Raw genomic sequence first — 17514 nt, 5'->3', positions numbered from 1 at the left:
CTGAGTTCAGACCTAATTCCAAACATACAGTAAAGACCCTGAGAATTGCATGCCCTTCTTTATTACATGATACATTCTTCTTTCTGTAAAGACTTGTCAGATCTGGTTCTCTCCAACCCTCATAAAACATCATCCTTTTCACTAAAACACACACCAACAAAGCCTCCCTATCATTTTACAATCTCAGGATCACCAGGAAAGGTGTTCTTAATCTTTGCAATGAGTCCATGGTACTACTACACTGAGCAATGACAGACTGTGGTACAAGAGGCGTTCAAGCTTGGCCAACATGGACTCCATAAATGCAGTGGCTCCCTGGATGAGCTCACAGGGATGCCTAGGATGGACCAGAGTTACAAAACATGGAGACATTACTCACAAGAGGCAACGGCCAATGCATTAACTTAACCCCAGAGTTAACCAGCGGAACGGACAAGTACCCGTTCCACTGTATGACAGCCAGCGAAACACATTCATGCTATGGTGAATTTGGCCATGTAGAGAAGCAGTCCAGCTCTCTTCACAAGTTCCAATTTTGTCTTGAACTGAGCCGCTTCTTCTTCCCTTCCTTGGCGATGCTCAAGTCTCAATATGTGGTTTCTCTGGTGACTTGGCTGGAGAAGGTATGGTTGCTGGAGATACTGTTGGATTTCCTGGTGAACTTGGCTCTCTTCTTCTTTCTCCAGGGCAGGCACACACACAGGAGCGTGGAGAGGAAGATCTGGCGGAAGTTGGCTGACACCAGGTTGTACAAGACCGGGTTGATGGCTGAACTGACGTAGAAGAGGATGTTTGTCAGCATGTAGAAGTAGTGGTAGAAGTCATAAAGGAAGCTGATAAATAAATAAATAAATAAATAAATAAATAAATCTAAATTGAGCAGGAACGCTTGTTTGGGGGGGGGGCAGAATTTAACAAAACAAGTGTGTATGGGAATTCAGGCACAGTTGCATATTTTCCCCTTATACAAGACAGTTATGTATATCTAGAGATTTGCGGGCTTGAGCAAGAGGAGGATATTGAAAAAACCTATTTTCTTTCCCAGGCATAAAAAGGTTGTACTGATGAAATATTTTCTCTTTCAAAATTATTAACAAATTGCTTGTCCTGTACTGACTGTATCCATTAATAGGGCCAACAGCTCAGGGGAAGATGTTCTCCGTAGAGAAGGTCCCAAGTTCAGTCCCTGCCATCTCCATTTAAAAGGGTTAGTTAACATCTGATTCAGACCTTTGAGAGCCTGCTGCAGGTAAAGAAGACCATATGTTCAGAACAAGCAGTCTTGGATGGTGAATGAGCACATTCAGTCCTCACCTGAGCTGCCAGTCTGGCTTGTTCTCCTTTAAGTGGAGGGAAGTTTTCCTTCGGACTGCAGGCCTGATGGACTGGGGGCTACATGACCTCAACTCAGTCACTGTTAGAATCACTCTTGGAAGGGCATGAATACATGTCCTCCCCTTGAGGGAGGAGGTCTAAGGTATCATCGAGCTAGGGTACCCAAGATGATGGGGACTTTTGGTTCTCCAACTGCTATCTTCTCCCATGAAGTCAAGTGTTGGCTATGGGGTGGCATTGCTACAATGAATGTTCAAAATCTGCAATTGGTGTTCAAAATAAAATTACTCACTCTGTCCACTGGTCTTCTGGCACATAGCAATACATAAGTCGCCGTACGTGATAAGGAAGCCAGCAGACTACAAAGGCAATCACAACAGCTCCTGCAAGGGACAAATATACAAATCATTGCCTCCAGCAGTCTTGAGACTAGTCAAAAGGCAAGATAAGAGATGATTGGGTCCCTGTGTTATAGAAAGCAGAGTCAATATCTCACTGCCAGTGCACAAGCAGGCTCACCTGTTGTCTGTGATCATTGCTGCATTCTATGTAAAAATGTTTATCTTTCACCTACCTATGACATAGTAATAGAAATAACAGGAACGACTTCTAATTTATAAAGGAGTTGGAATGTGCCATAAAGAAAAGGTGGCAGGCATAAGGAGAGATGAATATTTTACTTATGAAAATATTTTATTCTGCTTTTCAGGCCAAACTAGGGCCCGCAATGCCACAATGTAAAACAAATGTATAAAAACAGTAAATACAGAATGAGAACAAGCCAGGAAAAAAAAAAAAAAAAACTACAGGCAGTTAAAATGCTCACAGCATCAAAAAAAAAAAAAAAAAAGCTCAAACCAAATAAAAAGCCTGGTATAACAGAAAAATTTTTCAGTTCCTCTAAAAGCCACGAAAAGGATGGTTGGTCAACCATTCTTCTCACAGAAAGGAGTTTCTCAAGTTGGCTGCTGCAGCTGAGAATGTCCTACCCCATGTTCCAGCAGGCAGGAATATGTTGACAAACGGCAAACAGGAATATGTGAGAAAAGAGCAGTGTTAAAAAGTCTGAAACTTGGTTAAATAATATGAAAGAGCACCAGCAGAGTATTAGAATTGGTTCAAACTGTGCTCTCATCAAGTTATGTCACAAAAAATAACATCTCAGAGGTGTGCTGTCCCGTCCCAATGGTAACCTCTTAGCAGGGCAACCAGATACAATGGAGGACAGAGTGCCTGAGCCTTTAACCGTGGCATAGAAGAGGGAATTTTGGCAGGTGCAACTTTTTAAACCCTTCCCTGTTGAGCGGCACCTGCCAAAATTCCCTCTTCTATGCCATGGTTAGATGTTCAGGCACTCTGTCCTCCGTTGTATCTGGTCACCCCTGCCTCTTAGAGACCAGCTCTTCCTAGATGAGCCCTTCCCCACCTATTAATAGGCCCAATCCTATCCAGCTTTCCTGTACCAATGCAGCTGCAATGCAGCTCCAAGGTAAGTAAACAAATGTTCTGTTACCTTGAGGAGGCCTCCATGACTACTCCCCACACCGCAGTATACAGTACATGCCTTGTTGGCATAGCTACATCAGCGCTGGAAAATTGGATAGGATTGGAACCTAAGCTTTTTAGCCATGCTCAACCTCTCTTGAGAAGTGGGACTTATTCAATAGTCATCAGTGCTGGAGTATGGATGCAATGCTGCCTGCACAACTCTAGGAGGTGGGGAATTCTTCAGACACCTGAGACACCTTGCCTGCCCTCTGTGGTACCTGTAGGAGGTGTGTCCCTATGCAACTTCCTACCTTCCTGAACATCCTGCTCTCTCTCATCCTGACCAGGTGTCTGTGTTCTGTCCCCAATGGCAGACAGCCAATGCTGGTGAACATCCCCTCACACCCATACAGCTGTAGAGTTCTCTAGGTTATAGCAGCCTCTGATAATTTGGAACATGTATATGATTGTAAACTAGAAGTATATCTTTTTGAATCCTTAACTGCCTCTGCTCCTGGGTGTTCACTAATAGCAGAAAACTAGCCGGGTAAGTTTTCTTTTTCCACAGAAAAAGGGAAATCTTCTGCTGATTGCCTTGCTTCCTAGAATTACTCAGCTCCCTTTTCCAACAGTCAGGACTCAGCTGGGCTTGCTCCAGATTGCTGGCTACTAAGACAAGGACATGGTCCAACATGGGCAAGGTTCAGTTCAGTGAACTCAGATCCGGGCCCAAGGGCCAGTGGTAGGAGTGTTGTAGTCAGGGCTAGGCTGAGGGTAGAGTTCCAGAGACAGTAGCAAGGCACCAGCATGTGTTGACACTGCTCTTTGAGTTGAGTAGCACTGACTGATAAGCAAACTCCGAAGACAGAGTTTCATAGGTCCAGGTGAGTGGGGATTGGCACGTGGGGTCAGCTGACAATGACCGGGGTGCACCTTTGCCTGGCAACACTGAGGTTGGCAGAGAAGCTGCAGTCCTGGTGGTGCCAGAGGTGTGGTGCTGGAACCTGGGAGCCCCTCCAATGTTTAACAGTAGTATCCCTGAGCTTCTGGGACAGGCTGACTGGGCATCCTCTTTTTCCAGGACATGTCCTCTTTTTTTAGCCTCGTGTCCTGGACTACAAAATGTCCTCCTTTTTCCTGTCAGCAGGCCCCCACAAGCAGCACAGTCTTCTTGTAATTAATAAATTGTATGTAATATATTGTATGCAATATAGTTTTAAATTTAAATCCAAATAATATAGTGTTTAAATCAACCACTTGAAATCAATATACCTCTGGAACACAGGGATCTGTGTATTCAATAATCCTTAAATGCTTCTTATAGAAATGTAAAAGCAGTGTACAAAGATTGTACATCAGTACATCGTTTCTGTACATCAGTACAGAAAACAGCAATAAAATTAATCAGCCAGACAAAAGAATGTCATTCAAAAACACAGCAGGAAGGGGTCATGTGAATTTCTCACTCGGGAAGGACATTCTGAAGCATGGGGTTACAACAAAAACGCTTCCTTTCTAATGGAGGTCAGCCTATTAGTTGGCTGTTCTGATTCAGCAATACTGTTTCTGGATGCTTAATGGATTGCTGTTGGTTAGGGTTAGTGTGATGATTTAAATGTTGCACACAGCTGTTTTTCAAAGCACAAAGGAGTAAGATGGAAATCCAACCAGGAACTCACTTGTGGATCTTAACTGCCTGATACAGTTAATACCAGTGATTCTGGGTCTCTTTTTATTTTACTTGATGCGGGCAGAACACCCATGTGTATACATGGGTATGTGGTGCTGGGTGCATGCCAAGAGAGCACACTCCAAGCCACTAAGGTGGTTTCAGAAGCAGGACTGGTAGCAAGATAACTCAGATCCACAGGATGAGAAGACGGGCACACATTTGGTAATGTAATCTCTGCCCATTCCCCCTTTTAATCAGGCTAGCAGGGAGGAAGCACCTGATTTGCACAGCACATTTGACCCTTGACGTGGAGCAAACAGATTGCTTGCACCATCAAGGAGTCCCCAATCCCAGCTGCCCTCACCAACTCCATGGCCGAATGCAAACAAGGAGGTAAGTGAATGGAGCAACTGGCCTCTTGAGCTAGTGCTGCACCTTCCAGCAAGGTGCAAATGCAATAGACAGACCAGTGGTGTAGCTAGAGGGGGTGCAACGTGCTAAGTTTTGCAGGAAGCTCCACAGGGTGTGGGGCCCCTCCCCCTCTCCTTTGGAGCCAGGCGAATGCCTCTGTTTTTCTCCCACCACTTGGGAAAGGGGCCCCTTGCATGCTGCGGTGAGGCTCCCTGCAAAATGTAGTGCTTTGCACCTCTTCTAGCTATGCCACTGAGACAGACCCATTTAGAAATGGGGATGAGATAACACATCCCAACAAAAGTCTGTACAAAAGATTGCATGGAACCCTATGGAAGAAAAATATATGCTTTGAGTGGGAATGATGAGGAGCACTAGTCTTGTCTTGTCTAGTGTGTCTTGTCACTTTTGGAGCCTGCAGAAATAAATAATAATGCAGGCTTCTCACATCCCTATCTTGGGCAAGCCTCAATGACTCAAGGGAGGTTAAAACGCAACAACCCCATTAAGCCATTCTGAGCTCCTTTGGGACAAGAATTACATGTGATAAATACAGTGACCAAAAATAAATTATCCCCCCAGATTATGATTTAATTGGGGTGTCTCATTGGACCCTCCAGAATGGATTACTAAAGTGCATTTTCCAAGTAAGTTTAAAATTTGGATGCTGCAAAGCTGCACCAGTCTGGTTTACCTGCTGTACTTGATATGTGTTCCTAGACCTAGAGGATGAAACCACTGAGTAGCTTTTTGCCTTCACTGTCACTCTATATGATTTTCTTTAGCACCACTATTTCCTGTTGCTTGTCATAGCATTTCATGCCCAAGGGACACCATCAGCGGTTCATTCCATGCCAGTAAAAGTTCACTTGGTGGAAAGAGAAGATTGGATAGTTCTTTGGGAGACCTATATTATGTGACATGAGTGAAGCCAGAGTCTGTTCCCAGTGAGCAGGTACATCCATTTCGGGACCAGTTCTTTTCATTTGCTATGGTACTGGGAGCAACATCCTCATTCCGAGGCAACTTGCTGGTTGAATGACTTCCCCAATATACTATGTGGGATGCACTGAGAGGATGCGGCCCGGAGTTTTGGATTATGTCCTAGGTCTATTTTTCAGAGCCAAGCGATGAGGGAGTCTAGCTAAGCAAGACACCTTCATTTTTAAAAATGCCTTAAAAAGAAAATAAGGATATGGTCAACTGAAAGAGAAATACAGAAAGCTGGGGACTGTCTTCCCAAAATGGCTGCCACTCCATGCAATGGACACTGGGTAGCTGCCAGGGGCTCCCAATGTCTCCTCGGGGAAGAGGACATTCATCCCCTTCCTTTGGGTAAGGGAAAAAGACTTTAGAATACCTCTCTTACACTCCATTGCATTCATTTCTCCACACCCAATTTCCCACGGAATTTTAGACTCCGCCTTAATCCCACACCAAAAACATGCCAATATTTTAACTGTACAGCTAACTAAACCTTCCTAAATTCAGTTAAATATTTGCAGATTCTTCCCCTCCACTCCCCTCTATTGTCTCCCTGCTGTCAAATGAAACCTGTAAGCAGCTTACAGCAGTGACCTGACTTTTTTCTGTAAAGCACCAGGCATATGGATGAAACCACATAAAAACTTCAAAGGCTGATATAGCAGAGTGATGGGCAGCCCAATCCTGAGCTGCCCGGTGCCCGGGGCTGCTGCAGCACCAAAATGGCTGCCACTGCATCAAATGGATGCCAGGCAGCTGCTGGTGGCTCCCAACAACTCGTTGGGGAAGATGACATTTGTCTCCTTGCCTTGGGTAAAGGAAGAAGCTCCACAATGGGGCTACTAAACTGCTCCGGCTACTTAACACTGCATGGGGCTTGGATTTGGTGGAGCCAAGCTCCTTGGGACCCATCCCCTCCCATCCCCTCCCGCCCTGCCCCTCCCTCTGCCCTGCCTTTCTCCACCCTGGACCCCCTCCCTCCCCACCCCGACTTATCCTTCCACCATGGAGTGCTGGGTGACATCTAGCTGGCCTTCCACCAGTGGTGGCCCAGTGTGGACTTGTGCTGAGCCAGTTCCAGTGCTGGGCTGGTGCTGTCTGTCACAAGCATCCTTTACAGCATGTTTGTGATGGGCTCTAAGGCCCCAGTCCTATCCCTCACCAGTTTATGTGATGCAGTGGTGCCAATGAGTGCACACTGTATCCTACAGTGGTGGGGTGACAGATGGCCTGGGTGAGGTAGGTAAAAATATTTTTTATTTATCTCCTGGTAGGCTGCCTGGCCATGAATGGGTCTTCTTGGACCTAGCCAGATATTTAGATGGTGCAAGTCCAAGGAGCTTCAGGGGTGGGTCTAGGCCAGGAAAGAGTGATAGGATACTAGTGTGTACTAATGCTGCTGAGATCAAACCCCTCCTGCCCCCTTTCCACCCTGCTCCCCACCCCAGTCCTCTCCCAAATCACTCCTGCTGTCCAATTACATGCTCTAGCATGGCTTGGGTAAGCTGTTTGCACATGTGTGGGGCCTCCAGTTGCTTGTGCAGGTGGTCCAGTAGCCTGCAACAATATCCTGCTTTTTGCAGCACTGCACTGGCACTTAACGGCGGTGGATCAGGAGATCTGCCACCATAAGTGCTCAAAAGGACTGGGCTACCCAAGGCTGAGTGATGAATCTGGAAGTCTAGTTAAAATCTTACATTTGCTATGAACATCCTGGGTGGTTTAGGCAAGTGAGTCTCAGCCTCATCCTGCCCATCTCCCACATTGTATGAACTCTAGCACAATAATGTATACGAAGCATTTAAACATCTGAAAATGCAATAGCAATAGAGGATACTGCTTTCTTTTAGTGAGTGTGCTTTGTAAAAAAGTAACATGCACACATGGGGAAAATCAGTGAGTGTGCAAGGATCCTGTGTAGTGGCCAATGGCACGGCACAGCAGTTTGGTGTGGAAAAGGGGAAGAAAGGCAAGGGTTAAAGCTGGACACTAAGGAGATCAAAGGGGTCAAGAAAAAGATGCTGCCAGGGATTGAACCTGGAACTTCTGCTCGAAAAGGAGATGCTGTACTACTGAGCAACAGCCCTTCCCTTTGCAGTGCAAATGCAGAGTATTATTTTCAAACATCAGTTGGTTCAAATTACTTCTTTATTTGTTTCTGGGTTTTTTTTCCCCGTGGCTTGACTTGCTACTATAGACATCCTAGCAGTGGCATAACCAGAGGGGATGCAAAGGATTAAATTTTGCAGGGAGTCTCACTGCAGTGTGCAAGGGCCTCTTCCCCCCCTTTGGAGCCATTCCAGGGTGGAGGAAAACAGAATACTCTGAAGGGGAGGGTCCTTTTGCACGTTGCAATGAAGCTCCCTGCAAAATTTAGTGCTTTGTGCCTCCCCCCTTGCCATGCCACTGCATCTTGGTGCACCTAACATTTGATGTGCTGCAAGCAATTGGAAAATTTGCAAGCCTGATGTTTTGCTCTCCATGGTCCTGAAAGTTGTAAACAAAGGAAGAGTGTTTTGTTGTTAGGAAGTCCATGGCTGTTTATTCGGACCAGGGGTGCCCAAACCCCAGCCCTGGGGCCACTTGCGGCCCTTGAGGCCTCTCAATGCAGCCCTCAGGGAACCCCCAGTCTCCAATGAGCCTCTGGCCCTCCAGAGATTTGTTGGAGCCTGCAATGGCCCAACGCAACTGCTCTCAGCGTGAGGGCAACTGTTCGATCTCTCATGTGAGCTGTGGGATGAGGGCTCCCTCCACTGCTTACTGTTTCACATCTATGATACAGTAGGGGAGCAAAGAAAAGGCCAGCCTTGCTTTGTGCAAGGCCTTTTATAGGCCTTGAGCTATTGCAAGACCTTCATTCATTCATATAAGTTCATCTTTAATATATTCACTTATGTAAACTTATGTAAATTTATTCAAATTTTAAAAGTAAATTAATTCTTTTTTCCCCCTGCCCCCAACACAGTGTCAGAGAGGTGATGTGGCCCTCCTGCCAAAAACTTTGGACACTCCTGAATCAGTTAGACAACTGCTAACACCTTCTACAGGACTCCTGCTGTTTTAGCATCCTTGTGATACAGAACAAAAAGAAGCAAAATACAAGATCTCTCCCGACATAATGGGTACTGCACAACTCAAATTAGACAGTGAGATTCTTGTGAGACTGGATTTTATCATGTTCATGATAAAATCTGGTAAACATGATAAATAGTTTGAGCAAATTACTTGGGCAGAAGCAAATTTGCCACTTACCTTTCTCCAGCCATAAAGTATCCTCCACTGGCACAATCCTAGTTATGCCAGTGAGAGAGTGGACAGAGAATTGGGCCAACAAGAACCTAAGAAGGCAATGAGATGGTTTGGGAAAGATTTATACTTTTGAACGCTTTTTTGGGGTCTTTGACAGATTTCTTTGCAATCCAAAAAGCTTTAGATCTGTATATTTGACTTGTTGCCGTGACTCAGTAAATGAGTAATCAATTAGTAAGATATTTATGGTAATTTTGCAAACTTCCATGCAATCACACTGCTATTAGAGTTTTAAAAACTGAATGAAACATGCAATTAACTGTACTTGTTGTAAGGTCCTCCCCTCACACGTACACACTTCAGTTGGATCCCTTTCAACCCAGTCCTCTTTAAAGTTCTTCCATGGCAGCCTCATTTCCCATGAGTCATATACTCTGGACATTTCAGCTGGAGTACTGGAAGATTCCCCTAACTTTCTACTTGACGAAAATCTTTCAGTTGGTGTCATGGGTGGGCCACCAGCAGCAGTGGTGAAAAGGGTAAGACTTGAGAAGAAAAAAGCCAGCATTAACTTTCTTTCCCCCCCCACTTTTTCCCCTCCCCCCAAATTTGAACCCAGAACCCAAAATTTGAACCCAGAAGTTACCAGCAGAGAAGACATCTTTCTCTAAAAGCTCTGAAAATAAAACAAACTATCTGATATCTAAAAGCCAAAACAGGAAGTACTAAACCAGATGAGCATCAATGGGGAGAGTAGTCCATAACCAGGAAGTCACCATCAAAAACAGGTTCGATACCTTTCAAACCTTGACACCTGCATGGAATGACCTGCAGTGCATTCTGATGCAGATGGGATTCTTCTCTTAGTTAAATCAGCGAGTACATGTTAACCGAAGCTTGTACCATGTGCTCAGGCCAAATGCAGCCCACTCCACCAGGTGATCAATAAACCCAGTGCTGTTGCTTCTTTCCTGCTCAGGACTGCAAAAACCAAGTGTGTAGGTTTCGAGTGGCCAAGTATATGGTTGATGGGCAGCCACTGGCATGGTGAGTTGCCTTTTCTGCAGGCCTGACAAGAAAGCTTGCAGAAAAAAATGGAGACATATTTAAGTTGGCCTAAACTGAAAACAGGGGTGCAGGGCTGGAGGTCTGGTCTAGAGGGTAGAGCCTCCATTTGCCTGAAGATTAACATCCACAAGGTCGCCAGTTCGAGGCCACCGGCACCGTGCGACCTTGAAGCAGCTGGCAAGCTGCAGCTGAGCTGTTCCATCTGCTCGGAGCGTGGGAGGATGGAGGCCAGAATGTTAAACCAGATCGGAGTGTAACACCTTGAATGTAGTGGTTCCTGAAAGAAAGAACCTTCTTTCAATTTGTAAAAATCCCTGCGTGGATTTAATAAGCCTGCTTATGTAAACCGCCTTGAATAAAGTCTTGAATAAAGACCAAGAAAGGCGGTATATAAATACTGTATATTATTATTATATTATTATTTGAAAAATTGTCTCCTCCCCAGAAGCCTTCCTGAGAATTCTATTTCACTCCACACTTCCACCCCCCCCTCCCCACCACTTACGGTTGGATGTATGATGGGTTGGTAACCAGAACAGGATCTTCTCAATGATGGCATTCAAGATTTGAAATATCCTCCTGAGAAGTACATCTAGTGCCAGTGCTGCCTGTTTTCAGACAGGCAGTGAAGGCCATTTTCAATCAGCAGTCTTTTTGGAATTGTGTTCTTCTTGATTCAGGATTTAATGTCAGCTGCTGATTTTAATTGGATGTTTAATCTGCTGCTTTAATGCAGCATTGATTGATAAGTGTGTTTTGGGTTTTGATGTTAGTTGTATGATGATGCTGTTCATAATTTTAGGGCAGCAAGATACCTCGAATGCCCTGGTAGAAAGGCAGGATAGAAATTAGTAAACAACAACAACAATGGTTTGAATATTTGCTCCCCCGTCCTGCAGTATGCTATTTGGCAATTTGGGAGGCGGCATGATATGGTGTGAAAATCTTCAAAGAATGCAACTTTGGCCCCAGTCCTATCTCTCACCAGTCTACACAATTCAATGTTGCCAATGGAGTGTGCACTGCATCCTATGGTGGAGTGGTGATCAGAAGGCATCTCCCAAAATACCCAGTTCCTCCCTCTCCCTATTCAAAATCCACTCTCCCATGCCAGCTCACATGCTCCAGAGCAGGTCACCATTTGCAGCAGTGGGTTCAAAATGCCTATAAGTGGCACGCTGCATGCACTGCTGTATGGCCTGTAGTGAGAGAGGAATTCTGTTCTGCTGTTGTAACTAGGCCAGTAGGATTGGGTGATTAGACTGTGAGCTCCTTGTGGGCATCCATTGTTAGATGGTAATGTATATGTAGAAAATAGTCTACAGAGTATTCTTGGGGATGAATACAGGAACAGTTAACTACTCAACCACTTCAAGGGAAAGCAAAGGCATATTCAAAAGGATTTAGAAAGTCAATTCCACCCTGTGGAGCTCTTTGAACTATCCCACTTGGTTGGCATTGGCAACTGAGCAGAAGGACTCCAATCACTGGCAGACTAACTTGTTTAATTGTGCCAGATGGGCTCAGTTCACAAACTGGCACAAGCTGATAACTTGGGTGGTGGTGGGGGGGGGGGGAGAATTGTATCTGCATAAATAGCCTGGGGAATAAAGTGCAGGAGAAGAAGAAAAAAGCATGAACCCTCTAATCCCCAAGGCTTATGGTATCTGGCCCTTCAAGGTTTAAATCTTTCAAGTGCTACACCTGTTGCCCTCAGAATTAGGGCTGATTCATATGTTGCCAGAACACATGGACCCAACTCCTTCGTGACTGGTCCCCACAATTGTACCAGCTATGTCTGAATAACAGAATCACAAGGGTCACATAAGAAGTTTCTGTGATAGTACTGTGAGCCTCCCAGGAAGATAGGGCACTGATGTGAGAACTTCCCATAGTCCATCTATCCCACTTGATTTGCTTATTAAAATTGAACAGGACTGACATTGAATCCAGACATGCAGAAATGGCCGCTTCGGCAACATATGAATCAGGCTGCAGAGAGCTAGTGATGAGAGAGCTCTTTTATGTTCATTTGAGATGTATTTACTTAAAGATTTATCTGCTGCCTTTCCTACTAAAGACTAACGGCCCATAAGTGTGTTTGGAAGCCACACTGAAGGTACCCTGATGTTGGCACAACATCCTTTACGTCCTAAGCCTGGTCAGGCAGCATCACGTTGGTACAGCCCTCCCAGTAATGAGGGCTTCCCAGTAACATTCTAAGTTACAGCAGAGAAGGACTCCCTGCTTGGAACCCTGGAGAGCCACTGCCAGTCAATGCTGAAAATCTGGGGAGGGGGGATGGTGATGTCCCCACAGCATATTCTTAAAAACACTTTCTTTGGAGAATGTTCACCTCTTTTCATGCCTGCTCACAGCCACTGTTTCCTTGTTCTGCTTCTGCCCTGCTACTACTTCCTCCATCTTGCCTATTTGAGGGCTTAAGAACAGCCCCACTGGATGAGGCCAAAGGCCCATCTAGTCCAGCTTCATGTATCTCACAGTGGCCCACCAAATGCCACAGGGAACACGCTGCCCTCCCCTGCATCTGGCATTCAGACATAGCACATTTCTGAAATCAGGATGTTGCACATACACATCATGGCTTGTAATCCGTGATGGATTTTTCCTCCAGAAATTTGTCCGATCCCCTTCTTCCACCTTCATGTGATTGTCCCAGCCAATCAGGGATTCTGTCATAAATGCAATGACGCCACAATGCTCCAGAGCTAAGCAGATTTGGCTATGTGCTGGCTCAATGAAAACGGTTTAGAATGGGGGTATTGCTTCCTGATACAATCAGACACGTGACCGTAGCCAATCAGGAATGTGTAGACAAATGAAGTCTTTTCAGGTCAATGGTTCCTTAATAGGCAAACACTTTCATTCCTTTAGCATTGATCCCTGAAAAATCTCCAAAAAGCAAGGAGAATTTGCTTTTTTGCTACTTGATGATGGTTTCCATGAAAATTACTCCCCCAGGTGTTCTGCACATTAGTCACTTCGATGTGGAAAGTTCTGTGTGTTAAGCCCCTGATAAGGGGCTTATTTAAAAATGCATGAAAGTAACTGTATATGTCTCAGCTATGGGTGCACCCTAACAGGAAGAGCAAAATCAGGGCAAGATTGCACCATTGACTACATACAATAACTTGCAGAATTTTCAGTTGCCGATAATCAGAATTCCTAGCTTCTCAGCTTTTATTTAGAGCGATGGTGTAGCTAGAGGGGGTGCAAAGCACCAGGTTTTGCAGGGAGCCTCACTGCGATTTGCAAACGGCCCCTTCCTCTCTCCTTCGATTTTGCTCCCCCTGCCCAGGAGGGGAGAGGGAGGAGCTACTTGCATGCTGCGGTGAGGCTCCCTGCAAAACTTGGTGCTTTGCACTCCTGCTAGTGATGCCACTGATTTAGAGAGGGGCAGCCCAACCCTGAGCTGGCTCCGTGGAGGGCTGCCGCCAAATCCTGCGCCTCTTGTGCTACAGCAGGAGGCTCCTTGGGAGAAGGGGACGTTTGTCCCCTTTCCCCGATTAAGGGAAGCAGCCCTGCAGTGGGGCTACTCTCTTTAGCGCCGACCAAAAGGTCGGCACTAAAGTAAAGCCACTTGTGTAGGACGCGCAGCCCTCCATGAGTGCCCTGGATCCTGCAGAACAAAGCCCCACGGATCTGCCTCTCTCCCTCCTCAATAAGTCTCCCGCCTGCCCTCCTGGCACACCTCCTCCCCGCCCCCTGGCACACCTCCTGCCTGCCCCCACTGGCCTCCCCACTCTCCAGAATGCCTCTCCCATGCCCCCACCCCCACCTCCCGTTCCACAGCCCGGCTGTCTGGGAGACTGTCGAGCCGCGGAACTTGGGCCACCAACCGGCGCTAGCCCAGCACTGGCCAGCGCTGGGCTAACACTCGTGGGAGCCTGGCAGTGAGCCCCACAAACATGCCTTACAGCACGTTTGTGACTGTGGCCTGTGGCACAGAGCCGTGTCGTGGACTACAGGATTGGGCTCTATTGTATTGTATTGGCAACCTTCAGTCTCGAAAGACTATGGTATCGCGCTCTGAAAGGTGGTTCTGGCACAGCGTCTAGTGTGGCTGAAAAGGCCAATCTGGGAGTGACAATCCCTTCCACACTGGGAGCAAGTGCAGTCTGTCCCTGGTCTGTCTCCCTGGCTATGGGCCTTCCTTCTTTGCCTCTTTGCCTCAGACTGTTGGCAAGTGTCTCTTCAAACTGGGAAAGGCCATGCTGCACAGCCTGCCTCCAAGCGGGCCGCTCAGAGGCCAGGGTTTCCCACTTGTTGAGGTCCACTCCTAAGGCCTTCAGATCCCTCTTGCAGATGTCCTTGTATCGCAGCTGTGGTCTACCTGTAGGGTGCTTTCCTTGCACGAGTTTTCCATAGAGGAGATCCTTTGGGATCCGGCCATCATCCATTCTCACGACATGACCGAGCCAACGCAGGCGTCTCTGTTTCAGCAGTGCATACATGCTAGGGATTCCAGCACGTTCCAGGACTGTGTTTGGAACTTTGTCCTGCCAGGTGATGCCGAGGTTGCGCCGGAGGCAGCGCATGTGGAAAGCGTTCAGTTTCCTCTCCTGTTGTGAACGAAGAGTCCATGACTCGCTGCAGTACAGAAGTGTACTCAGGACGCAAGCTCTGTAGACCTGGATCTTGGTATGTTCTGTCAGCTTCTTGTTGGACCAGACTCTCTTTGTGAGTCTGGAAAACATGGTAGCTGCTTTACCGATGCATTTGTTTAGCTCAGTATCGAGAGATAGAGTGTTGAAGATCATTGAGCCAAGGTACACTAAGTCATGGACAACCTCCAGTTCATGCGCAGAGATTGTAATGCAGGGAGGTGAGTCCACTTCCTGAACCATGACCTGTGTTTTCTTTAGGCTGATTGTCAGTCCAAAATCTTGGCAGGCCTTGCTAAAACGATCCATGAGCTGCTGGAGAAGAAGCGCTGAACAACATTGAGTGCCTGCCTTTGCTGGAGGAGCTTGACAGTGAACCAACCCTAGAAGAACTTCACGTGGCCCTGGACTCCCTTGCCTTTGGCAAGGCACCTGGGAAAGACAGCATCCCTGCTGAAGTCCTAAAGTGCTGCAAAGAGATCATCGCTACTGAGCTGCATGAAATCCTCTGTCTCTGCTGGAGAGAAGATGAAGTACCTCAAGACATGAGGGATGCAAACATCATCACGCTGTACAAGAACAAAGGTGACAGGGGTGACTGCAACAACTACCGTGGCATCTCTCTCCTTAGCGTTGTAGGAAAGTTGTTTGCCCAAGTTGCACTAAAGAGACTCCAGGTACTTGCAGAGAGTGTTTATCCAGAATCACAGTGCAGATTTCGAGCCAGCAGGTCCACCACTGATATGGTATTCTCCCTTAGACAACTGCAGGAGAAATGCAGGGAACAATGACAGCCACTCTTTATAGCCTTCATAGATCTCACGAAGGCCTTCGACCTGGTCAGCAGGGATGGCCACTTCAAGATTCTCCCCAAGATTGGATGTCCACCCAGGCTCCTCAGCATCATCAGATCCTTCCACAAGGACATGAAGGGCACTGTTGTCTTCTATGGCTTCACATCAGACCCCTTTGACATCCGAAGCGGCGTGAAGCAGGGCTGTGTTCTTGCACCAACCTTGTTTGGGATTTTCTTTGCTGCTCTGCTGAAGCAGGCCTTTGGAACTGCAACAGAAGGCATCTATCTCCAGACCAGATCAGATGGAAAGCTCTTCAGCCTCTCCAGACTGAGAGCAAAGTCCAAAGTCCAGCTGAAATGTCTTCGTGACTTCCTCTTTGCTGACGATGCAGCTGTCACTACCCACTCTGCCAAAGATCTCCAGCAGCTCATGGATCGTTTTAGCAAGGCCTGCCAAAATTTTGGATTGGGCTCTAAGTTCTTAGCAATCATGATTGTGAAAAATGGTTCTAAGACATGAAAGCAACCAATCTGATAAAAGCTCATACTTCAGTGAGTGCACCTGGACAAGTTATCACTTTCTTCTACTTACAATACACCATTTGTAATTAGATTTTAAGACATCATATTAATGTTATTCTTATTTTTTTTTAATCCTTTTTTCCCCCAAGAATGTCTTGCTGATTTTCTTAAATGCATGCTAAACAGGACACGGTGGTAATCTTAGAAAATAAGAAATGAATGCAAAGTAATTTGTATTTATTCATCACCTGACCCGCAAGAACATTTGGGGTCATCTAAACTAGATGTGGAATAGAACCCCTGCTCACTGGGTAAGAGGCACTCTTTCAAGTGGGTGCTCCTCTTTTTAGCAAGGGGAGAGTGCAGCTCCTTGGCTGCCCGGGTGGGAAGTCTCGGGACTGGAGGACGTCATCCTGGAGAGGAGGGAAACAATCCCCTAGGGGGGATCCCTTCTCCAGGGGATGGGCCCGTATCCGAGCGCACTCGGGATACTCCTCGGCGGGAGGGGGGTCGGGGGCTTCTTGTAGTGGGGGATTCAATTATTAGAAACATAGAGAGGGGGGTTTGCGACGGATGTGAGGACCGCATGGTGACTTGCCTGCCTGGTGCGAAGGTTGCGGACATCACTTCTCGTCTAGACAGGCTAGTAGACAGTGCTGGGGGAGAGGTAGCGGCTGTGGTGCATGTCGGCACCAACGACGTGGGCAAGTGTAGCTGGGAGGTCCTGGAGGCCAAATTTAGGCTTTTAGGCAGGAAGCTGAAAGCCAGGACCTCAAAGGTAGCGTTCTCTGAAGTGCTACCTGTTCCACGCGCAGGGCCAGCTAGGCAGGCGGAGATCAGGGGTCTCAATGCGTGGATGAGATGGTGGTGTAGGGAGGAGGGGTTTAGATTCGTTAGGCACTGGGGAACGTTTTGGGACAAGCGGGGCCTGTACAAGAGGGACGGGCTCCATTTGAACCAGAATGGAACCAGACTGCTGGCGCATAACATTAAAAAGGTGGCAGAGCAGCTTTTAAACTGATCCCTGGGGGAAGGCCGACAGGAGCCGAGGGGCATCCGGTTCGGGACTCCTCATCCCTATGGGATGAGGATGGGGAGGTTAGAGAACAACAAGACAAAGGCAGGGTAGGAGAAGAAATTGGGAAAGGTGGGGTGATGGGATGTGATAGACGGTTTGGCACAATGAGAGGATGCGGGGACAAAGAAGCAAATAAGCAGCCCATCCTGGGGCATTCCGTGTATAAATGCTTTTATGCAAATGCCCGAAGTCTACGAGCAAAGGTGGGAGAACTGGAATGTCTGGTGACAAGGGAAAATATTGACATAGTGGGCATAACGGAAACCTGGTGGAATGCGGAGAATCA

General features: G+C 46.8%; 1 protein-coding gene across 1 annotated transcript in view; it reads right to left on the bottom strand.

Moving 5' to 3' along the window:
* Positions 1-586: 586 nt before the first annotated feature.
* NTSR1 (neurotensin receptor 1) overlaps positions 587-17514 on the bottom strand; it is a 119425-nt gene continuing 102497 nt past the window's right edge. The window contains exons 3-4 of the mRNA XM_066626414.1: positions 1628-1718; positions 587-833 (exon numbers count right to left, since the gene is read on the bottom strand). Of these exons, the coding sequence (XP_066482511.1) occupies positions 587-833; positions 1628-1718 (338 nt within the window). The remainder of the gene's footprint in view (positions 834-1627; positions 1719-17514) is intronic.

Source organism: Tiliqua scincoides, chromosome 4 (genome assembly GCF_035046505.1).
Source record: "Tiliqua scincoides isolate rTilSci1 chromosome 4, rTilSci1.hap2, whole genome shotgun sequence".
NCBI classification, from domain to species: Eukaryota; Metazoa; Chordata; class Lepidosauria; order Squamata; family Scincidae; genus Tiliqua; species Tiliqua scincoides.
This window is presented reverse-complemented; position numbering and strand designations above follow the sequence as displayed.